Source organism: Nematostella vectensis, chromosome 5, assembly GCF_932526225.1.
Source record: "Nematostella vectensis chromosome 5, jaNemVect1.1, whole genome shotgun sequence".
Lineage (NCBI taxonomy): Eukaryota > Metazoa > Cnidaria > Anthozoa > Actiniaria > Edwardsiidae > Nematostella > Nematostella vectensis.
In genome coordinates, this window is record NC_064038.1 from 11,186,883 (window position 1) to 11,211,580 (window position 24,698).

At 42.4% G+C, this 24,698-nt stretch overlaps 2 protein-coding genes across 3 annotated transcripts; one reads left to right on the top strand and one right to left on the bottom strand.

Moving 5' to 3' along the window:
- Positions 1–4,476: 4,476 nt before the first annotated feature.
- Positions 4,477–12,520, bottom strand: LOC5517687 (adhesion G protein-coupled receptor B2). 2 transcript variants are annotated; one of them, XM_032362175.2, is made up of 5 exons: positions 12,270–12,518; positions 11,849–12,138; positions 10,559–10,706; positions 5,715–5,891; positions 4,477–5,504 (listed from the first exon to the last, which is right to left on the bottom strand). In XM_032362175.2, exons 1-5 carry the CDS (start codon positions 12,343–12,345, stop codon positions 5,170–5,172), a joined length of 1,026 nt encoding a protein of 341 aa, XP_032218066.1. In that variant the 5' UTR covers positions 12,346–12,518; the 3' UTR covers positions 4,477–5,169. The 2 variants fall into 2 exon arrangements, with proteins under 2 accessions (XP_032218066.1, XP_048584112.1); XM_048728155.1 differs by lacking the exon at positions 11,849–12,138 and having other exon boundaries at positions 12,270–12,520.
- A 3,682-nt stretch (positions 12,521–16,202) lies between these two features.
- Positions 16,203–23,925, top strand: LOC5517688 (neuronal acetylcholine receptor subunit alpha-10). Its single transcript, XM_001637577.3, has 5 exons — positions 16,203–16,565; positions 20,651–20,790; positions 21,166–21,210; positions 21,346–21,455; positions 22,658–23,925. The coding sequence occupies exons 1-5, from the start codon at positions 16,511–16,513 to the stop codon at positions 23,772–23,774; spliced, it is 1,467 nt and encodes a 488-aa protein (XP_001637627.2). The 5' UTR covers positions 16,203–16,510; the 3' UTR covers positions 23,775–23,925.
- Positions 23,926–24,698: the final 773 nt, after the last annotated feature.

A 24,698-nucleotide genomic window follows, 5' to 3' on the forward strand; every position in this document is an offset into this window, starting at 1 on the left:
GCCTTCAGGAAGAGCTCTACATCTTCTCGCCTTTCTGATGATTTATGGATGGAACTGAAAGACCTTGGAATATTGAAACCATATAGATCTAGACGCAAGCGTCGAAAACAAAGAACTCGGCCATGTGTAAATGAGTCAGATGCAAATGAAGCTAGGACGGTTTCTGTAAACCCTCCGCGTATCAAAGCTTCGCTACCTGTCACTTTACTAGCAAATGTTCGATCTCTACACAAGAAAGTTGACGAGCTCCACTCGATCGCCGAGTCTACGAAGCCTGGAATTATTTGTCTAACTGAAACATGGCTTGATTCCCTTGTCCCTGAATCGGCTATTCATCTTGGTAATTATGTATGCTTCAGACGAGACAGACCTGTTGGACAATGTGGAGGTATATGTGCATATATCGATTCACACCTTCCTTGTAAACGATTGCTGGAATTTGAAAACCCCGACATCGAAGCCCTATGGGTTTCTATTAGACCATCTCGTCTACCTAGATCAGTGTCAAATATCCTGGTTGGAATAGTCTATCACCCACCACATTATGGGAGTGAAGAGAATTCTAGACTGATCGAACATATCTCAATCAACACAGAATCGTTCCTTACAAAACACCCGGATGGCATGATACTCGTGACTGGAGATTTTAATCCGCCCAGTACTGGTATAAAAGCTAGTGTCATCAAGCAAAAGTCAGGTCTCTTCCAAATTGTGACCGTGCTAACAAGGGATACCGGTATTTTAGACTGGGTCCTAACCAACAAACCGAAGTTGTTTCAGTCACCAATCCAGCTACCGAAAATCGGAAAAAGCGATCACTATGCTGTTCTTATTAAACCTACTGGGGCGTTGGGAACAATTAAGTCTTCTACGGAAACTATTAGTAGACGAGATATGAGACCTAGCTGCATGGACGCATTTGGGCGTTGGATTACTGGATACAATTGGAGCTATGTATTGGACGCACCTACTGCAGATGCGAAATGCCGTCTACTATATAGTGTCTTGCAAAATGCCGTTGATATATATTTTCCAGCTAAATCGATCAAAGTGTGCCTAACAGACAAGCCCTGGGTCTCGAGTAGGCTCAAAGGCCTGGTTACCAAACGACAAAGGGCTCTACGGAAACATGGAAAAGACTCTCCCATTTTTAAACGAATCCGTAACAGTGTTAAAGAACTAGTAAAGATCTGTAAGCATAACTATTATAACGCGAAAGTCGCTTCGTTAAAGGACACTAACATCTCACGGTGGTGGTGTGAGGTGAAAGCTATTGGGGGATTGTCTAGCACATCTGAATGGTGGCACCAACTATTGAGTGAAGACACTCCCACCATAGAGTCACTCTGTGATCAGTTTAATAATTTCCTATACAGCTTAACTTCACACTTTGCCCCACTCGATATCAGTAGTCTGGCGGATGAAAACCTATATGTCCCCCCTGGGTTCCTTGTCACTGATGAGAAGGCGTATAAAGCTCTGCGCTCAATAAAAGCAAACAAGTCCCCTGGCCCAGATCAAGTGCCGTCGCGAGTTTGGAAAGAGTTTGCATTTGAACTAGCTCCGATTGTGAGTGATTTGTACAACAGTTCTCTCAGAGAAGGGCGTGTTCCAGAGATCTTGAAGACATCCCTGGTCATTCCTACTCCCAAGGTCACCCCTCCCAGGACAGTTGAGGATGATCTCAGACCAATTACTCTTACGTCACCGTTGGCCAAAATTCTAGAGGGCTTCACTCTCGAACACCTGATGAATCAAGTTGCAGAGAACCTGGACATTAAGCAGTTTTCGATGTCAGGCAGATCAACAACACATGCCTTAGTTTATATGCTCCATATTATACTAGCTGCCTTAGACAAAGGTAATTGCTTTATAAGAGTGTTCCTTGCAGACTTTTCTAAAGGTTTTGATTTGGTTGATCATAATGCATTAGTGAACGAAATGAAACTGCTTAACGTTCATAATGTAATTATAAGGTGGATCTGCTGTTTTCTCTCAAAAAGACCTCAACGTGTAAGAGTAGGCAATGCATTGTCATCTGTAGTTGTTCCCAATGGGGGTATTCCACAGGGCACGAAATCTGCTCCGCTTTTGTTTGCAATCTTAGTCAACCGTCTGCTTACAAGGTGGCCTAATAGAGTTAAATATGTTGACGATACCACCGTATTTGAAATTGTTCCAAGATGCTCTCCCAGTTACATACAATTTATTGTTAATGATATCAAGGAATATGAGTCATCAAGGGGCATGCGTCTGAACCCCAAGAAATGCAAAGAGCTTCAGATCAATTTCTTAAAGTACCAACCTTTTGTCCCCCAAAGATTAATCCTTGGGAGCGCAGTTGTTGAGAAAGTTGAATATTACAAGCTATTAGGTGTACACATATCAGCTGATCTGTCATGGAATGTTCATGTTGACCACATTGTTAAGAAGGCTAGCAAGCGCCTCTATGCCCTCAGAGTGCTCAGGAAGGCAGGTGTCCAGCAGTCAGATATGGTCCTTATCTATTGCTCGTTAATTCGGACAGTCCTTGAGTACGCTGCTCCTGTCTGGGCCTCCCTTCCTGAGTACCTTGCAGAGCTTATCGAAACAGTGCAAAGAAAAGCTATTCGAATAATCTACCCTTGCCTTGGCTATGAATCAGGGCTCAAAGTAGCAAAAATGGACTCACTTACAGTCCGCAGAGCAGAACTGTGCCGTCGATTCATGACCAAAGCAAGATGCACTGAGCCTATTAAATATATAATACAATCTGGGACTGAGGTCGCCCATGGTTACTCGCTAAGGGGGGGTTGCAGCCGTTTGGATAAATCAGTTGGTGTAACTGGAAGGTATAATAACTTTATTACAATTCGTTTCCAGTAGTTATGCTAGTATATATTTATACATTGTTAAGTGTAGTGTGCATCGGCCGACATACTATAATTTAGCTTCTGCTACAAAAGTATGAATAAACGATTATTATTATTATATTATTATAATCAAATATGTATGTTTTTTTATATTTCAGCATATTTTTGCTTCAAGTGATGTCATCGATGACGTCACAATCGCGTGATTATATTGGTACACCCCCCTTGACACCTTCATGACACATACCTAGATTGGCTCTTGTATGATGTTTCGTTCAAAAGATATGGATATTTTTGTTCTTAATGAAATCGGAATAGTTTTGCTTTTAGTGACGTGATCTATGACGTCACAAACCACGTGACCACAGTTTTGCACCACCCTTGACACATAAATAACAACTGCCAAGCTAGGTTGTTATGTGATACTTTTTAGGGACGGATGGACGGACATTGCGTCACTAATAAAATCTCGAGTCGATGGGTTACCAATATTTTTTACCATATTTGTTTTGTATACCACTTTTTCTTAGGTATGGGACTCCGCTCACGCGGCGCTTTAGGTGGGAGCTCCGCTACTTAGAACATCCCGGGGCTCAGATACCAGAAGTTTTTTTCCTTTTAAGTCCTGATTCATTAGTGTAATTCTCTTTCTAATAATTCATTGGGTATTATATTCTCATATACACTAAAATCTAGGAACATCGTTACGAACATATTCAGCCTAAGCTCCTCCCATCCCCGGGCTCAAATTTGCAATTATAATCAAAACACTGCCATGCTAGCTGTCACAAATTATAAGTCTCATGTAAAATTGCTTATCTCTGAGCCTAAGTCGGCTGGAATAAAACTATTTTTGCACAGGTGACAAGACAGTTGTGTTAAGAGATTGATAATTAACTTAGTGATTTGCTTTCCAATATTAAATTTTGCGCTATCCATAATCTATCGCATCGGCATAAACTATTTTCGTGCTGTGATGTAAATGCTTTGTATTTAAGAGCGCACACAGCTTGGTATAGCATCATTTTCCGATAGATAGAAACTTTTTTAGATGGACAACTCTAGGAATTATATTTATTTTGGTTTAGAATATGAAATTTAAATTTAGCTGATTGATAACTGATTGTTCTTGAGCCCGGGAGTGGGAGGAGCTATCCCTTTTATAGCGGAACCCCGTGTTTAAAATGTCCCAAAAATAAGAACGGCCCAGCCTCAATTGAAAATTAGACGTTCTTATAAAAAAAAGAGTACTTCCCCTTTTATAAGAACCTAGGTTATTTAGGTTAACCTAAAAAGGTTCTTATTTAACGAGTAATATTTGAATAGGTTCTTAATTTAAAAGAAAATCTAGATTGATGAAATATTATCCGAGTCCTTTGAAAGTGGCACTGGAAATGGAGCACTAATTCTCGTCCTGTACTCATTAACTAGCGGCAGAAAGCTGGATATGACTTCACGGACAGGTTAGTCTTTAAGTATCGTCAAGTTTAATTAAGTATCGTTTAGGTTTTCTCTGGTGTAGCCAGGTTGTAGTTTTTGCAGCGATGTAATCATTTTATGCACGTGTATATAGTTTTTAAACCATAATAGACAACAATGGTCAATCAATAAAATTGCACCCCCACAAGATCAAAATAATCTTTATTATTTTTTAGCGGTCACGGTAACGAATCCTGCATTCTGATTGGCTAATAGAGCGGTCCGGAGATTCCTATATCTGCCCTAGGTTCGAGAATTGATATTTTGCGCGCGCTGCTCGCTCAAGTATGTTTTCGCTGGCGCTAGGAGAAAAATAAATAATTTTGGCCTCGGTCAGTATTTTCAAGAACTCGGTCACGGTATTTCACGATACCGACCTCCCACCCGGCAAATAACCCCTATTTCCCTTGCACTCGGTAGGAATACGAGAAGACCCATACTTCCTTTTGGCCGTAAAACTGTTATTTGCCATTTGCGCGCGCTAATGAGCTCATTCCCTATGAAATACCTATGGAAAATATCTGTTTATTTTATTGGGCTGATTCCTGAGTTTCTAAACTCTCAATCGCAATGATGAAGATGGCATCACTGTACGAGTAAATCGGATACATTCAGAGCCGGGCCGGCATTGTCACCAGTTTTCTGAAGGCAGACCTCAACCCACAAAGAATCTATTAGAATCCGCGGTATTTAACAGGCCATCCGCTCTAAATTATCAGTCATATAAACTTCCAATAGACACACTGCTTTTACAGTTTTGAAATATTTTTCGCGTTTTCCGTTCAAAATCATCGAAGATTGTTATACGTTATCGACCGAAGTAAACTGGTTGGCCGCTTTACGGCGTTTCCCAATCCACCGGTAAAGCGCATTTGCTTTCTGCGCACACCTGAACATCTAATGATTTCCCCTGACATTGAGCTCCGTCCGTCTGACAGACGCGCGTCCTGAACCGCTGACCGCCACCACACGTCACACTGCAGGCACTCCAGCTCGTCCACTCTCCCCAGCTTCCCAACGGCTCGCCGCCGCTTGCTTCGAATTTCACGTTGGAAGTGATATCGACATCATTTGGTGTTACGTCATCGCTAGTGACGTCACCTTGATTGGCGGAGCGACGCATGCGTAGTGGAAATGCTCGTTTTCCTGAACTTCCGAGTCCTCCATTACCACCTGAGAAAGGTATTCATGAACAGGTTGATGGAACGGTTAGGAAAGTATGCAGAGGGAAGAGCGGACGAGGGTAGGGGAAGGGGGAGATTGAGGGGGAGGGGGAGGGGGGAAGAAGCAGCCGTTACAATGTTCAAAACAACAACAACACCAATGCAATAATATATTATATAAAAAGAAGTACAAGCAACTGCAATCAATCAAGTATCGTACCTATTATACACGGTCTTCCGTTTGTACATTCTCTGATTTCCTCGCGGGCTCCGTTGCAAAAATGGCCGTCGTGGACTGGGTAAGGGTTGTCACACGTGCGCATGCGCAGTTGTTCTCCCGTATCGCATGTCCGTGTACATGAGGACCACGGGCTCCACTCGGACCAGCCTCCATCAACTGAGAGAGACACAGGAGATATTTCAAGAACTTTTGTAATGAAAGTCCCCAGAAAAGATAAATAACCCTCCCTTACACGGGTTAATGATAACAACATGAAAATGTTTGATGTATTTTTTAATAACTCATTACATACATTTTTTCACCTCTATACCTCAATATATTGCAAAATTATTTTTTGCGACATTTTTGGGAGGTTTGATCTTCATAAATTTATACACTAGAAGTCGGAAATAAAAAGTCATATTCATGGTGATTCAGGAACACATTTGAAATTGGTACTTATGAGTGTTAAATTCGATTTTTTTTATTTCGAGATAAGGTTATTTTAGATTTTTGCTATGAATTTTGAGAGAACAAAAATACACCTAAATCATAGAAATTGGTAATACATCCCCCATACATCTCTCTCTTGGTCATACATCACTCATCCCTCTCTTGGTCGTACATCCCTCACCCCTATCTTGGTCATACATCCCTCAACCCTCTCTTGGTCATACATCCCTCACCCTTCTTTTGGTCATACATACCCCATCCCTCTCTTGGACATATATCCCCCACCCCTTTCTTTGTCATACATCCCCCACCCCTCTCTTGGTCATACATCCCTCATTCCTCTTTTGGTCATACACCCCTCACCCCTTTCTTCTTTATACATCCCTCACCCCTCACTTGGTTATACATCCCTCATCCCTTTCTTGGTCATACATCCCTCACCCCTCTCTTGGTCATACATCCCTCACCCCTCTCTTGGTTATACATCCCCCACCCCTCTCTTGGTCATACATCCCTCACCCCTCTCTTGGTCATACATCCCTCACCCCTCTCTTGGTCATACATCCCTCACCCCTCTCTTGGTCATACATCCCTCACCCCTCTCTTGGTCATAAATCCCTCACCCATCTCTTGGTCATACACCCCTCACCCCTCTCTTCTTTATACATCCCTCACCCCTCTCTTGGTTATACATCCCCCACCCCTATCTTGGTCATACATCCCTCAACCCTCTCTTGGTCATACATCCCTCACCCTTCTTTTGGTCATACATACCCCATCCCTCTCTTGGACATATATCCCCCACCCCTCTCTTTGTCATACATCCCCCACCCCTCTCTTGGTCATACATCCCTCACCCCTCTCTTGGTCATAAATCCCTCACCCATCTCTTGGTCATACACCCCTCACCCCTCTCTTCTTTATACATCCCTCACCCCTCTCTTGGTCATACACCCCTCGCCCTTCTTTTGGTCATACATCCCTCTTCCCTCTCTTGGTCATAAATCCCTCACCCCTCTCTTCTTTATACATCCCTCACCCCTCTCTTGGTCATACATCCCCCACCCCTCTCTTGGTCATACATCCCTCACCCCTCTCTTGGTCATACATCCCTCACCCCTCTCTTGGTCATACATCCCTCACCCCTCTCTTGGTCATACATCCCTCACCCCTCTCTTGGTCATACATCCCTCACCCCTCTCTTGGTCATACATCCCTCACCCCTCTCTTGGTCATAAATCCCTTACCCCTCTCTTGGTCATACATCCCTCACCCCTCTCTTGGTCATACACCCCTCACCCCTCTCTTGGTCATACATCCCTCATCCCTCTCTTGGTCATACATCCCTCACCCCTCTCTTGGTCATACACCCCTCACCCCTCTCTTGGTTATACATCCCTCACCCCTCTCTTGGTCATACATCCCTCACCCCTCTCTTGGTCATACATCCCTCACCCCTCTCTTGGTCATACATCCCTCACCCCTCTCTTGGTCATACATCCCTCATCCCTCTCTTGGTCATATATCCCTTACCCCTCTCTTGGTCATACACCCCTCGCCCTTCTTTTTGTCATACATCTCTCACCCCTCTCTTGGTCATATATCCCTCACCCCTCTCTTGGTTATACATCCCTCATCCCTCTCTTGGTCATACATCCCTTACCCCTCTCTTGGTCATACACCCCTCGCCCTTCTTTTGGTCATACATCACTCATCCCTCTCTTGGTCATACATCCCTCACCCCTTTCTTGGTCATACATCCTTCACCCCTCTCTTGGTCATACATCTCTCACCCCTCTCTTGGTCATATATCCCTCACCCCTCTCTTGGTCATACATCCCTCACCCCTCTCTTGGTCATACATCCCTAACCCTTCTTTTGGTCATACATCCCTTACCCCTCTCTTGGTCATACAACCCTCGCCCCTCTCTTGGTTATACATCCCTCATCTCTCTCTTGGTCATACATCCCTCATCCCTCTCTTGGTCATACATCCCTAACCCTTCTTTTGGTCATACATCCCTTACCCCTCTCTTGGTCATACAACCCTCGCCCTTCTTTTGGTCATACATCACTCATCCCTCTCTTGGTCATACATCCCTCACCCCTTTCTTGGTCATACATCCCTCACCCCTCTCTTGGTCATACATCTCTCACCCCTCTCTTGGTCATATATCCCTCACCCCTCTCTTGGTCATACATCCCTCACCCCTCTCTTGGTCATACATCCCTCACCCCTCTCTTGGTCATACATCCCTCATCCCTCTGTTGGTCATACATCACTAACCCCTCTCTTGGTCATATATCCCTCACCCCTCTCTTGGTCATACATCCCTCACCCCTCTCTTGGTCATACATCCCTCACCTTTCTTTTGGTCATACATCCCTTACCCCTCTCTTGGTCATACACCCCTCGCCCTTCTTTTGGTCATACATCACTCATCCCTCTCTTGGTCATACATCCCTCACCCCTTTCTTGGTCATACATCCCTCACCCCTCTCTTGGTCATACATCTCTCACCCCTCTCTTGGTCATATATCCCTCACCCCTCTCTTGGTCATACATCCCTCACCCCTTTCTTGGTCATACATCCCTCACCCCTCTCTTGGTCATACATCTCTCACCCCTCTCTTGGTCATATATCCCTCACCCCTCTCTTGGTCATACATCCCTCACCCCTCTCTTGGTCATACATCCCTCATCCCTCTGTTGGTCATACATCACTCACCCCTCTCTTGGTCATATATCCCTCACCCCTCTCTTGGTCATACATCCCTCACCCCTCTCTTGGTCATACACCCCTCGCCCTTCTTTTGGTCATACATCACTCACCCCTCTCTTGGTCATACATCCCTCACCCCTTTCTTGGTCATACATCCCTCACCCCTCTCTTGGTCATACATCCCTCATCCCTCTGTTGGTCATACATCACTCACCCCTCTCTTGGTCATATATCCCTCACCCCTCTCTTGGTCATACATCCCTCACCCCTCTCTTGGTCATACACCCCTCGCCCTTCTTTTGGTCATACATCACTCACCCCTCTCTTGGTCATACATCCCTCACCCCTTTCTTGGTCATACATCCCTCACCCCTCTCTTGGTCATACATCTCTCACCCCTCTCTTGGTCATATATCCCTCACCCCTCTCTTGGTTATACATCCCTCATCCCTCTCTTGGTCATACATCCCTCACCCCTCTCTTGGTCATACATCCCTCACCCCTCTCTTGGTCATACATCCCTCATCCCTCTCTTGGTCATACATCCCTCACCCCTCTCTTGGTCATACATCCCTCACCCCTCTCTTGGTCATACATCCCTCACCCCTCTCTTGGTCATACATCCCTCACCCCTCTCTTGGTCATACATCCCTCATCCCTCTCTTGGTCATACATCCCTCACCCCTCTCTTGGTCATACATCTCTCACCCCTCTCTTGGTCATATATCCCTCACCCCTCTCTCGGTTATACATCCCTCACCCCTCTCTTGGTCATACATCCCTCACCCCTCTCTTGGTCATACATCCCTCACCCCTCTCTTGGTCATACATCCCTCACCCCTCTCTTGGTCATACATCCCTAACCCTTCTTTTGGTCATACATCCCTCACCCCTCTCTTGGTCATACACCCCTCACCCCTCTCTTCTTTATACATCATTCACCCCTCTCTTGGTCATTCATCCCTCACCCCACTCTTGGTCATACATCCCTCACCCCTCTCTTGGTCATACACCCCTCACCCCTCTCTTGGTCATACACCCCTCGCCCTTCTTTTGGCCATACATCCCTCACCCCTCTCTTGGTCATACATCCCTCACCCCTCTCTTGGTCATACATCCCTCACCCCTCTCTTGGTCATACATCCCTCACCCCTCTCTTGGTCATACATCCCTCACCCCTCTCTTGGTCATACATCCCTCACCCCTCTCTTGGTCATACACCCCTCGCCCTTCTTTTGGTCATACATCCCTCTTCCCTCTCTTGGTCATGCATACCTCACCCCTCTCTTGGTCATACATCCCTCACCCCTCTTTTGGCCATACATCCCTCACCCCTCTCTTGGTCATACATCCCTCACCCCTCTCTTGGTCATACATCCCTCACCCCTCTCTTGGTCATACATCCCTCACCCCTCTCTTGGTCATACATCCCTCACCCATCTCTTGGTCATACACCCCTCACCCCTCTCTTGGTCATACATCCCTCATCCCTCTCTTGGTCATACATCCCTCACCCCTCTCTTGGTCATACATCCGTCGCCCCTCTCTTGGTCATACATCCCTTACCCCTCTCTTGGTCATACACCTCTAATTCCTATCTTGGAAATACATCCTTCACCCCACCCCTTCTACGGTTATATATCACTATTCGATTGTTGCCCGACTCACCTATTCTGCAGCATTGACCTTTGAACATCCCGGAGCATTGGCATCGTTCACCCTGTGGCGTGCCTCCGTTGGCGCAGAACCTGTTACAAGGTCGAGTTTGGACGAGAAGTACTTGGCAACCTCCACCACAACTTGGAAATCTCACAATCTTGAAATTGTAAATATATTTGAATAAATGCACATACATACCGTACACATTACAAGCTAACCCCAAACCTGCACTAAACACTGCACAATACGCTTACCCTTGGGACCACCTTCACAGTGAGCCATGTACTAATGCACTACAACACACAATTTGCACCTGGGGACCACCTGTACAGTGAGCAATATGCACCAGCACGCTGCACCACACAAGCTGTACCTAGGGACCACCTATGGACAGTGAGCCAAACACTAACACACTACACCTCACAAGCTTTGCCCAGGGACAACCTTCAAAGTTGGCCATGCACTAACACTGTGCATAACACAAGTTGTACCTAGGGACCAACTGCACAGTGAACAATGCACGAACACACTACACCACACAAGCTGTACCTAGGGACTACCTGCACAGTGACACATGCACTAACACACTGCACCACACAAGCTGTACCTAGGGACCACCTGCACAGTGAGCAATGCACTGACACACTACACTACACAAGCTGTACCTAGGGACCACCTGCACAGTGAGCCATGCACTAACACACTGTTCCACACAAGCTGTACCTAGGGACCACCTGCACAGTGAGCCATGCACTAACACACTGCACCACACAAGCTGTACCTAGGGACCACCTGCACAGTGAGCCATGCACTAACACACTGCACCACACAAGCTGTACCTAGGGACCACCTACACAGTGAGCCAGACACTAACACACTGCACCACACAAGCTGTACCTAGGGATCATCTGCACAGTGAGCCATGCACAAACACACTTTACACCACACCAGATGTACTTATGGACTACCTGCACAGTGAGCCATGCACTAACACACTGCACCACACAAGGTGTACCTAGGGACCACCTGTACAGTGAGCCATGCACTAACACACTGCACCACACAAGCTACACCAAGGTACCATACGCAGCGAGCCCTGCATGAAACATTTTTACTGCTTCAAAATGACACCAGAAAGGCTTGACAAGTTTCGTAAAGATGATAAAGAAATGTCATAGTAAGCTTAAAGTCGCTTACATCTCTATGTCAAAGCAAGCTTATAGTCGCTTACATCTCTATGTCGTAGCAAGCTAAAAGTCGCTTACATCTCTATGTCATAGCAAGCTTAAAGTCGCTTACATCTCTATGTCGATGTTGCTCCCCAATGGACCCACACTCATGCGAGCAATTTCCCCACGAACTCCACTCCCCCACAGTACATGGCCGCGCCTCACAGGGCCTTGTTGTCGGGGCAGGTTTTAACTCTGCCGTTATCGCCGATGTGTGTTTGTGTCTAGTACAGGGTGTCGTATGCTGTGTAGGTTTAGGGTGTTTATGCTTTTTCGTGCAGGGCTTTCTTGTAGTGACAAGTTCTAGTAATTTCTTATCTTGATTTCTTGTCTTCGTTGTCTTCGCAACGAGAGCTCTTTCTATGAATATAAAAAAAAAAAAAAGAGTTTCGTAGCTTATAATTCCGTAATCATTTTTTTGCTATTCTAGAAATATGGTTGTACATTTTGGGAGGCAGACAAATACTCAACAATACAGTATTTCCACATACCTGAACAGATGACGGTGGCAAAAACCATAGAGACAATAAACAGAACATAAATACGCGAAACATTCCCGCGTAACATCCTTTTGGTCTCCAACTTTAAATGAGTTCTTAAGAATAATGATTAAGGTCAAACTCTAGTTATACTTTATGAATATTGCTATACACAATCCGAAGTTTAACACACGGCTCTACAAGCCGTCTGCTGCGTAGGCCGGTTTATTGTTTGACAAAACATAATGGACAAACAAGATTTTATGCAACAAAGGTTGTAGACTGATAAGACTTCTGCAAACAAAATACCGACGTTACTACACTCAATCGCAGTCCATATTCATTCAGATATTTCACGGGGGCGCCGCGGGAGATTAAGAGAAAAAAAAGATGAAGCAGACATATACACTTCAAAGACACTTGCACCCGAGAATCCACGTATCGTTAATCGCGGTGGTTCATGGGTAGAGTATAAACGGCTGAATCCTTGTATGTAAAAGCCATGTGAATGTTCATAAGAACATGAACGATTAGAATTCTACGGCTTTTGAGACCTGTATTTGTGTTTTTTTAGGTACGCTATTGCTTATTTACTGGATACCCATGAAGCACTGCGGGTTACGATAACAGATTCTCCGAGTGCAACCTAATTTGGAACTCTTTGGAATAGGCGTGTGTCTCACATACACCATATGTGACCCGGCAACGAAAAAACGTACACTAGAGAAAAAGCGTTTCTGCTTGAGATGCGGCCAGCAGGTCAAGAGCAAAGTAATCTTGAACGAAAAATATCGTTCTTGGGATTATGCAGAACGCTTTTACGATATTCAGAACGATATCAGGTTTCTACGATCTCTGATTTTCAAGATCCTTACAAATTTTATTTATAACTTGCTTTTTCGAATGCAAAAAATCATTCAGCAAACATGCTCGGTGATAAAAAGGGAAAAAGAAACAGCCAAGTTTTACACCCATGGAAGAACCCCAAAACCAATTATGAAAAGCTTGTGTTGTTGTGATCTTTTTTGAAATGTTTATACCTCATGAATCATAAGCATAAACAAGCAATATAGCTTTGAATGTTGTCAAATTCGTGCCTTTCCTAATCTTGTCAATTTTCTTTATATCATAAATTATAAGTACAAATACAAGTTAATAGTTTTGAAATCACGAGGATTGCTAAAACCTAAAATTTTGATATTTTGGAAAATCCAAGCGATTTCCTGGGTTGGGTGATGCGAAAATATTATTCGGATAAAAGTATCTTCTGATCGTACTTTATCTATCTGTATGTACTATACAAACTAAAAACATTTGTCCAATGGCCAGAATAGCGTTTTGAATGTAAAGAATCTATATATAGCACGATTATATTTGTTATAGTCATTATAGTAATTTTTAACTCGGAGTCATCCTTAAATCTTATTATCTGTATTGTATGACGAACTGGTTTTTTTTGTTAAATCTTACTCGATGTAAATTGCTCAATTCAGCCTTTTCCCTGCAATGCAATAATTTTAAGTCAACTATTTATCTATCACACTTGGTGGTAGTTTCACATATTGTATAACAGCTCTTGGATATCTAACCGATAATAGTTAGTGTGCTTTAGATATGAACAATAAGTGAGCGTTATTTTTTAAGTCGTTTTAGCATTTCCTCTCTTAGTTGACTTTTATTGTGTTTAAAAACACATATACACGTGCATGACTATTACACCGCGGCTATAGAATAGTCCCTTCCCTAAGAGACCAAAGGCGCCTAGAAAGGCCTCAATATTTTTCACTCGACATCTCAGCGAGTGTGGTGTAAATCGCTTAGGACTAGGGGTACCTGCTTTTTGTCTCCCTATTAATGCGAGGATGCCTGGGTACCTGTGTGTTACACAGTAGCGGTGTTGGGCCGAAATCCCCAGCCTAGCCGTAGAGCTTTAGCTGCCATACGGTGATTCAGCGGATGTCTGGATGCAGAAAGGTGTATTTTCTTTTTTCTCTTCTGCTTCCATGCTGTCCTAGTTCGATGCTCGATGGAAACTATTTTGCAAACTTTTTTCTACTTTTTTTTTAGTTTTCTATGCTTAAGCTTCTCTTGTTTTACATTGGACAATAATTTAATCAATTGTATTGATTTTAATTTTGATCGAATCCTGACTTGTTCGGGCCTCAGAAGAAACTTTTTGAAACCTTTAAATAACATGAATGGGCTACTTTAAATCCTATGAAAATTAATACCAAGAAAAATAAATTAATGCTGATTCGAGTCAACAAGTCAACAGCGCGCGGGTATTTGATAGTCACCTCATCTGGCAACCTCGTGTTTACAGAGCAAAAAAATGGCATTAAATTTTCCAATTCTCAATATATAAGCTCAAGATTCCGCATACAAGGAGTTCCTCTGACCAAATTATATATATATATCCAAAGTTTAAAGAAATTTAGAAGATATGAAATTTAGATATTAGCGAGCATGTTGGCTGAATTTCTGATCACTAAAAACGAGGAGAATTCATACTTTAAACATTTGAAAATTGCACTTCAAGCCTCATATCTCGAAAACAAAGCCATTAGAAAAAAAAAACACTTTTTGATATGTTGATTTACATAACATAAGTAACCTCTATGCAAAAATTCAAGCTTACCGAAGTTAACCAGACCTTATTTTGGGAAAACTTGCCATTTTTTTTGCTATCTCTAACTGATTGCAAAAGAGGCTTTTACTCCATTGTTTGTCGTTTTATTTGAAATTTAAGGAAATGCACGGAATTTTTTTTAATCTTCATCATTAAGAAAAAAAAAACTCTTTTTTCTAATTTTCATTTGAGGCTGGGCCGTTCTAATTTTGGAGCATTTCAAGGCTCGAAATGTTCTTAACAATGCTCTTAAATTTCCTTGTATATTTTCGTTCGCTAAAACGAAGAAATGTATCATTTTGTCTAGGTAGAGCTCGCTTCTCTCCTTAGCGGGGAAAGAAAGTTTGCTCAGGTACCGCAGGATAACAAACTGGGAAATTGCGCGCTCTGCCGAATATCTCTCCGTGTGTACAATGGAGGGGGCGAGGTCCAGGAGTTTTCATCATACCATAAGATATAACTTACATCAAAACAATGATCATTATAACTATGTTTACAAAATACGACTTCCCCAAAACGACCATGCTTTTATGAGATAGATTAAACTATGGCTACCGACTTTGGCGCGACGGACTGGCGTCTTTTATTTTTCAAAGTGGAAATTGATTCTCGAGACTACGAGATAATAGAAATTGAATGGCAATCTTAGATAAAGAAATAAAAAAGGCACGCAAAATTAGAGCCAATTAATATACCAATAAATGTTTGTTTATTTTCATGTAATGAAAAATCTTAATTAATCTTTGGTTTGATAATAAAAGCAAGATATGGTCTGCTGTGTACTTCTGGTTGTTTAACGTGCGAGAAAAAGCGAATGACTTCACGAACACTTTGTTACACCAAGCCGAGAGCGGCCTTGTCGTAATTGATTGTGTCCTACCATTTATTGCCAATAAAATTGTCTTTCATAGCGCCACAGGGAGTCCAAACATGAATAATGAAACCCCGTGATACGGAGAAGGAATCTGCGGTAAGCGACAACTACAGGGCTGCGCAAAAATAACAATTAAGTATTTTATCTTGACTCGAGATGTTTGCGCATGTTTCTGTTATGTTTGCCCAATGATCGCAGCGACAGAAATCCAGGAGTTCACTCTGCCCAATGTTTGGCTGTGTTTCTATTATTATAAGCCATTCGCTATTTACCTTACTCGGATTGAGAATCTTTTTTAATAATCGGACCTTTTCTTATACCATCCTAAGTACCGCCTTCTCTATTATCATGTTTCTAAATAATGTTTATTGGAAAATCAGAAACCGATCTTTCTTTTCACAGCCTTAGTCCAATTAACGGATCTAAAAAACTTAATTTTTCACTTTAGACTGTTGCATTTCCTAATCCCGAAATGAGCAGTGTTTACTAAGTCGGCCGTCCTGCCACAACTCTTAACTCATTCATAAATCCGTATGTGTAAATATTCTACGGCTGCAAATGTTATGCAAAATTAGCTGTGCCTAGCAGTTGGAGGTTAGAAACAGTGACTGATAAGATTTATGCAGATGAAACGAGTCTGTGCTCGCAAGGGGTACTTATAAAGGCGATAAGTCCACTCTAATCTGAACTGGTTGCCACGGCTGGCTGTGAAGTACTCGAATCAAGAAGGGTGCCTTATCAATCTGAACAATGAGGGAATTCGTTCCTGTGGCAGTTTATCTCGTGTTGTTAACATGTTGTCGAGGTATTGTGATTGTTAACCAGTTTTCTTTTTTGTTCAAAGATACCCATGGTACAATTCAAACTTAAGAAAGCCCAGTTCTAACCTAGAATATACAAATAACCCGATGAGGTTATAAAGCTGTTTGTTCATCAAAACGAACAGATCCTAAATCTCAAGCTAAAAAGGATTACGTATCACGCATGGCCATTTTTTGCTAAAACGTATGAAAACAATTGGTACAAACGTTATATTTAACACTATACTCGAAAAGATGATACTTGAAAAGATCTGTACACAAGTACTTATATCTGTACAAAGATTTAATCGTTCACAACTTCTTGTAACTTTTCAAGAAAAAAACACTTATGTTTGAAAAGTCTCAAGCGGTGATTTTATTTCGAGATCATTGATTAAGCTTTTTATAGCGTTTACTAGCGTTTTATAGCGTTTAGATTGGTATATATATTTTTGTGGAAGACAAAACGTGCGTTATGCTTCATATCACTTAAAACTTGAAGTGCTTGCTCGAATCTCGGCTTGTTTTTCTGAGGCGCATTCAAACTTATCGCTGCGAACAAAGCGATTGTGATTATAAGCGATATACAAGCGCCAACCTTTTTATTGTCAGAATATGATCAAAATAGCATGTTTTAGACAGATTTATATCATACATGTGTTTATCTATGGAATAGTTTTACATTCAGCTCATTCGACTGACTTTTTGCCTACGAAATATGTGCAATTAGGCTACCACTGACTCGCAGCGGGTTTCTTCAAGCGGTAGATATTCCATCTAACGAACTTAGAATAAAAAGATCAAAAACATCTTCGGATGAGCTTGCATTTCGTTGAGTTAGGACCTGCTTGGAATATTACAACATTATTTATAATTTTTTACAAACTGAAATACAATTATACTAAAAACGTATTGTTTCGTTGTCATTGAGCAGTTCTGAAGGACTTCTCAAAAGTACAGAACTATTGTGGATATTACCCACGATGGATGTTTTCATAAGCTTATCTTGTTCTCCGACTGTGTATAAAAAAAAAACATTTCGTGCTGAGTTTACCATCGTTTGGTGTAAGTTTTGAAGAGTGACAAAAACAACAAAGCAAATAGTGCTAAACAAAGAGATAATCCATCGTATTTTGAGTTCCATTTGTCACATTCTTTCGAAGGATTGATATTTTCAATAAGGCTGTTAAATATATTGTTTGAATAAAATTTCTACGATCACACTCTTATAAATAAATTTAAGAGAATCGCAATAGCTTGTATATGCCCCCTGAAACCTATTCCAATATCTTAGTGGTATGGACTTAGGAAGACTACAGACAGTCTGTAGAAAAACTAGATGGTCTGGGTAGGCGTGGTGTAGACAAGCTATAAATCAACAAAAGGTTGTTGAACGCCTGAAACAGAGTAGTTGCGCTGACGTTTCGAGCGTTAGCCCTTAGTCGGAGTATCTTATTTCTTTTGCTGCTCCGAAGATGGGCTAACGCATTTTTTAACCTTGTGCTGATTTATATCAATATATTATTGGTTCTTTAGGAAAGATATTGCCAGAGCTAACCTAAAATGTACCATTGAGAAATGCTTCCTTTTTTCTTCCAACTGTTTTACGCGTAAAACGTGCTGTATTTTATTTTTACGTATTAATTTCACTCATTGTAAAAATTCCTCTTTCGAGTTTCCCTTGCTTGTAAGCAATTACTGATTAGAAAACTGAGAATGAAAAAAACATTCAGACGCGGGGGCCGCAGCTGAATATATGTGGAAACTAAAAAATAGGAGCCAGCTCATCTAAGAGTGGAATATTTTACGCCTTAAATAAAACTTCTGACATTTAAATGAAGAAGCGCTAATAATTAAGGGTCAGCTAAGCTGAAATTTCACTAGTTACAAATTTCAAAAAAGGATTTTGTGGAAGATATTTGAAGCCACGACAACGAGCCACTAGTTTCATCTTTTGCTTGAGCAAGCTTTGAAATGTTTTCAGTGATTTGATTTTTTTGTGAGCGTTAATCCTATTTGACAAGAGAATGTCCCGATAATGGAGTTTTTCAATAATTCGCAGAGGGAAGCCACTGTCCAATTCACTTCCGCTGTCAGTTGACAGTATGTTATCCGTTTTATTCCCTTAATCGATGTTGAGGGCTTTCTAAGCAAGCAGTTTACATAGCTGAATGAACCCAGCTTGCTAAGCCATAATTATACACTGATCTCTTAAATTCCTGATAGTGAAACCAGCAGCAGAATATACAATGGAAATGTTGATACTTCATTATCTATGTTTTTCGGAAATTGAAACTAAGACCTATTAGGGTCTTTTTGAATTCGGTTTTTTATTATTCTATTTTTGTTTTCTTATAAATGTGTTTGAACACTGTTCTGACAAACAAGCTATTACTCAGATTACACGAAGTGCTTGTAAACAATTTCAGCTTACGGCCAAATGGCCCCTTCTGAACCATACTCGAATATATTTCCATGTGCCCTAGTGGGTCCTTAATGTTATTGTTTACAATGTAATCTCAAGCTCTCGATTTTGATAAACTTAAAGAGCCGCAGTCAGTCATATATCTTGGTTATTATTTACATCTCATATTGAAAGACACATAATGTAAAGAATCTCCAAAAAACACCCATAAAAATAAAGTAAAAATTTGAAATATCGCAATAAAATTCCGATGGAAATATATTTTTCTCACACTAAGTGTTTTGCTAGAACAAGAAATAAGACTGAAAGAGACCGACATTTGAGATGTAGCGGAAGTGCACCTGTTTTTAAACATTAGAAATCCAGTGTGGCTTTTCATATCATCATATATTGCCGGGGTCTACTCTGGGTTATTATTCTTTTCCACTGTGTTTTATATAAAAAAAAAAAAAAAAAGAAAGTGCGGGCACCGGAGGCAAAAGTCATTTATTTCAAACGACTATTTCACCTGATAAGTCAAGTGGCAAATCTGTTAAGAATAGAATCTGGTGAAGTCGCATGATAAGGAAAGGCCGAGTGTCAATTACCGTAAATGATCTATTAAAAGCCCGGGGCGTTTATTAAATTTTGACGGTCCGAGGGGAGGGGGAGGGGGGGCTTTAATAGATAAGAGGCGTTTATTAGAGAGAGTGGCGTTCTTTCCAAACTTTGACAATATAACAAACCCAAGTACAGTGGGTTTCTAGTCTCAGTCAGGATCACGTTAAATTAAAGCACGCGTAACAAGCATTTCTTAAAAGTAAGCCGGCCTGACCCAGGAGAAGCCAAAGTCAGATTAATTAAATTTGATTTACATTACCGAAATTACTCTTTGTGTATTTAAATGTGGACTTTAAAAGCACACTAGCATACACACATTGGCACCAGTCGGGCCAAGACGGGACGCTAGCACAGTCTATTACTCGTGCAGTTCGGCAACCATGGACAGCTGTTTCGTCCTTGTTAGGACTCGTCAGCATGGCATAGCCGGTTTGCCTCAGTTAAACTTCATCGGCAAAAAAACTGCAGGGCGACTTCGACTCGAACGAAGTGCTTTAAACCACAGCTTAGATCCATGTGGGATCTAGAGCTGCGACCGGGCTAGCGTGATGCCAATTGTGCGGATCACATCTAAGCTGTGGTTTAAAGCACTTCGTTCGAGTCGAAGTCGCCCTGCAGTTTTTTTGCCGATGAAGTTCACATTTGTGTATTTAAGCTGGGAGAGAGGGTAAGGGGGGGGGGGGGGGGGGGGTCGTTAAATAGAGATGGGCGTTTATTATAGAGGGGCGTTTATTAAAACTTGTTAGCTTAGAGGGAGGCGTTCATTAGATAGGAAGCGTTCTTTAGATAGGGGGCATTTTTCGGTCATTCACGGTAACCGAAGCTGATCTCGTGTAAGCTTCATGCTGATTGTGATATGTGACACGTCGATCACGTGTAGCAACATAATGATCACGTGTGGTCACAATGTGTCGTCGATAACGTGTTGTCACATACTGATCACGTGTAGTCACTTGCTGATCACGTGTAGTCACTCGCTCATCACGTGCGCTCTTCAACGATTTTTTTAACATTTCACTAAAGTGCTACCGGAAGTTTAGTAGAACAATGTTTGTTGTTTAACAGGTGAGCGAAAGTTTGACTGGGAGCACAAGTTGATCACGACCCTGTTCAAAGATTACCAGAGGGACGCCCGCCCTGTGTACAACAAGAGCGAGGCAGTACGAGTGTCGCTAGACATAGCCTACAGTCAGCTTATAGACCTGGTATGGAACAAATGGCAGAGAGGGGGAAGGGAGGAGGAAGTCTGAGGGATGGGGGTGGGGGACGATTTTCAGACTGCAAGTTCGAGGTCATGAGGCAGTCGCTAGGTATCCTTATATAAAGCTGATACATAACTGCTATGGACCAAACGGGGGAGAGTGGGGGAGGGACCAAGGACTAGAGTCTGTGGAAGGCAAAAGGAACCCTTATACGCTGGATAATATATCCTACAGTCAGTTCGATTATGACAGGAAAAAAAGGTGTTGTTTTCTCTTACAAAACTGTTTTTCCTTTAGAGACCATCGTGCAACTAAACGCAACTCCCAGAAGTTTCTTTTGTAGAGAATAATAGCACATGTTCAATGCATTTTTTGCAGGATGGCAAGAACCAGATATTGTCAAGCAAAGTATGGATTCGACAGGTAGAATTGCACATGTTCTTTTACATTCAACGTGCCTCTAAGTGTTATATTTTGAGAGGTTTCAGCTCATGAATCGCTCTGATATAACTTCCTTCAAAGTGTGGAATGGTGCTCAAAGTTTTGGTTTGCCCTCAGGTATGGCGGAATCCGTTTTTATCCTGGAATCCTGACGACTACGGAGGTCTTGAGAGCATCAACGTGAACTCGAATCTTGTGTGGAAACCTGACATTATACTATACAATAAGTAAGTAGTTACACTATGATATAATCAAGCAAACACACTCATATGGCTATAAATACGCACACCCCAGCACACGTATGGCAATGCGCGCATACACGCACACCCCAGTACAATTACGAATAGAAACGCGCACAAACACGCACATCCCAGCACAACACGAATAAAAAAGCGCGCATACACGCACACTTCAGCACAATACGAATAGAAACGCGCGCATACACGCACACCCCAGCACAACACGAATAGAAACGCGCGCATACACGCACACCCTAGCGCAACATGTATAGAAACGTGCGCATATACGCACACCCTAGCACAAATCGTATGGAAACGCGCGAAAATACGTACACCCCAGCATAACACGTATGGAAACGCGCGCATACACGCACACCCTAGCACAACATGTATGAAAAGCGCGCATACACGCACACCCCTGTACAATTACGAATAGAAACGCGCGGCATACACGAACACTTCAGCACAATACGAATAGAAACGCGCTCATACACGCACACCCCAGCACAAATGTATGGAAACGCGCATACACGCACACTCCAGGAAATCAAGTATGGAAACGCGCGCAAACAAGCACGCCCCAGGAAAACACGTATGGAAACGCGCGCAAATAAGCACACCTCAGGAAAACACGTATGGAAACGCGCGTAAACTCGCACACCCCAGCATAATACGAATGGAAACACGCGCATACACGCACACCCTAGAACAACATGTATGGAAACGTGCATACACGCACACCCGAGCACAAATCGTATAGAAATGCGCGCATACACGCACACCCTAGGAAAACACGTATGGAAACGCGCGCAAACACGCACAACACGTTTGGAAACGCGCGCATACACGCACACCCTAGTAAAATTACTAATAGAAACGCGCGCATACACGCACAACCCAGCAGAACACGAATAGAAAAGCGCGCATACACGCACACCCAAGATCAACATGTATGGAAACGTGAGTATACACGCGCACCCCAGTTCAATTACGAATAGAAATGCGCGCATTCACGTACACTTTAGCACAATATGAATAAAAATTCGCGCATACCCGCAAACACATGGGATTTGGCTTGGCTTTCAAACATTATTAATAATAAACAACAACATTTCCCATAATCCCTTTTACAAAATAATATATTCAATAACTTTGCGCTCAGGGTAATTTTTGTTATTGTATGTTAACAGTATTGGCATCGGTCAAACAGGGGCCATGTACAATTTCGACACCAAAGTGGTGATAGATAGTGACGGAACCAACTCATGGTACGCGCCGACGGAGATCAAAAGCATCTGTCAGATAGACATCACCTACTTTCCTTTCGACGCACAGAGCTGCCCAATCATCTTCGGCTCGTGGACGTACACCGGGAACTACCTTAACCTCGTAAACGCGCGGAACCAGTCAGATCTCAGCAAATACACCATAAGCGGGGAATGGGAACTAAAGTCCGCTCCTGTCGTACGTAACGTCGTCAAGTACAGCTGTTGCAAGCATCCTTATATAGACGTCACATATACTATCAATATACGACGCAAGGTGCTGTTCTACCTGAACAACTTGATATTACCGTGCATGGTCCTGGCGATCTTGACTGTGTGCTCGTTTTTATTACCGCCGGCGTCCGGGGAGAGAATCTCCTTGGTGATCACCATTCTGCTTGGTCTGACCGTGTTCATGTTGGTCTTCACCGAGAGTGTTCCGCGTACGTCCGAGGTCATCCCCCTCATCGCAAAGTACTCCTTCGCAGTGATGTGTGAGGTAGCGGTATCGCTTCTCCTTACCTGCGTAGTGATGAGGATCTATCACAAGAACTCGCCCATGCCTTTACCCATGCGATATATTGTGTATAATATACTCGCACCCGTCCTGAGAATGCATCCGACGGGACGAAATACAAAAGTTGAGAAGACCAAACAGAACAATAATTCAATGTATGAAAGAAAGCATAGCAGTTTCCTATCGCGTGGGCCGTTTACTTACATCACTAAACCAAGAGAAGATACCGCACTTTGCTGCGATTCCGTTTCAACAGAGAAACTTCAAAAGAACTTGGAATGTGATGAAAATATGTACCCACTCTTGGAGTCGGAAAATTCGCACTGCTCTTCAGAGGAAAAGCTTGATGAACTGTGCCATGGTGTGTCGTCTATCCTGGAGCACCTTAGGCAAAATGAACATTTAGAAGAGAAGAGAAATGAGTGGCATTTTGCGGCGATTGTCTTCGATAAGGCTTTCTTTTGGATTACGGCAGCTACCATTGTGGGATCCACACTTATATTCTACTTCCAGATTCCTATGTAAACAAAGGGATGATCTGGAAAGCGGAAGAAAAGCCTTTCCAAAATACAGCGATATGATCGCACTTTGCGGTAGGCCAAGGAAAACAGCACTTTGTACGTAAAGTAGAGAGCAAAGCAGAGGAAAATAGCACTTTGTACGAAAGGCAGAGAACTAAGAAGAGGAAAACAGAGCAGAGCGACATGACGGAAAAACATGACGCGTCAAAAAAGCCCATTTCACATCGAATAAGGCGGAGAATTTATCTGAGTACTTAGTAACTTATAGCAAACAAAATATCAAGTGCGACTTTTTTTTAAATTGATGCGACGTTGTGTAAAGTGCCATTGAAATTTGAGCTTTTCGTCCCTGAGCTGATACACAGGGCAATGATGATCAAGGAAAAATTATCTTATAAAGCCAAAATCTGGTTATGTGCACTTCGGCCTCACGTTATTTGTGTTTTGAAAAATCAGTCCGTAATACAAGGAACCTAGAGCCATTGTAAGAAATTGTGTCTTCTCTCTCTATCTGGAATTGCGCGTTTTTCATGTTTTTCCGTCATGTCGAGCAGAGCAAAACATAGTGACTTTGACGTTTTTGACGTCATCCATTCTAAAATACCGTCTTTCCAAGAAAGCTTTTTGTTTTTTATAGAATAGGCAAGACCGCCGCTTAACATAACATTTACAGGAATGGTTAAAGAAGTTGACTCCAATGTTGTTGGAAAATTTATGTACCCCGCAAAAAAATTTCTGTTAACTCGATAAGACGCGGCGACATTTATTCAACTCCTCGTCTTTCAGTAGAGTCCTTTGTGGGCCATCAATTTCATTAATGTCGAAAAGGGGATAAAACACATTTGCAAATTTCGCAGTTAACTTCTTCTATAGAGGATCATAGCATTTTGCAATTATGTTTCTCAGGGAAAAAATATTGCAAAATATA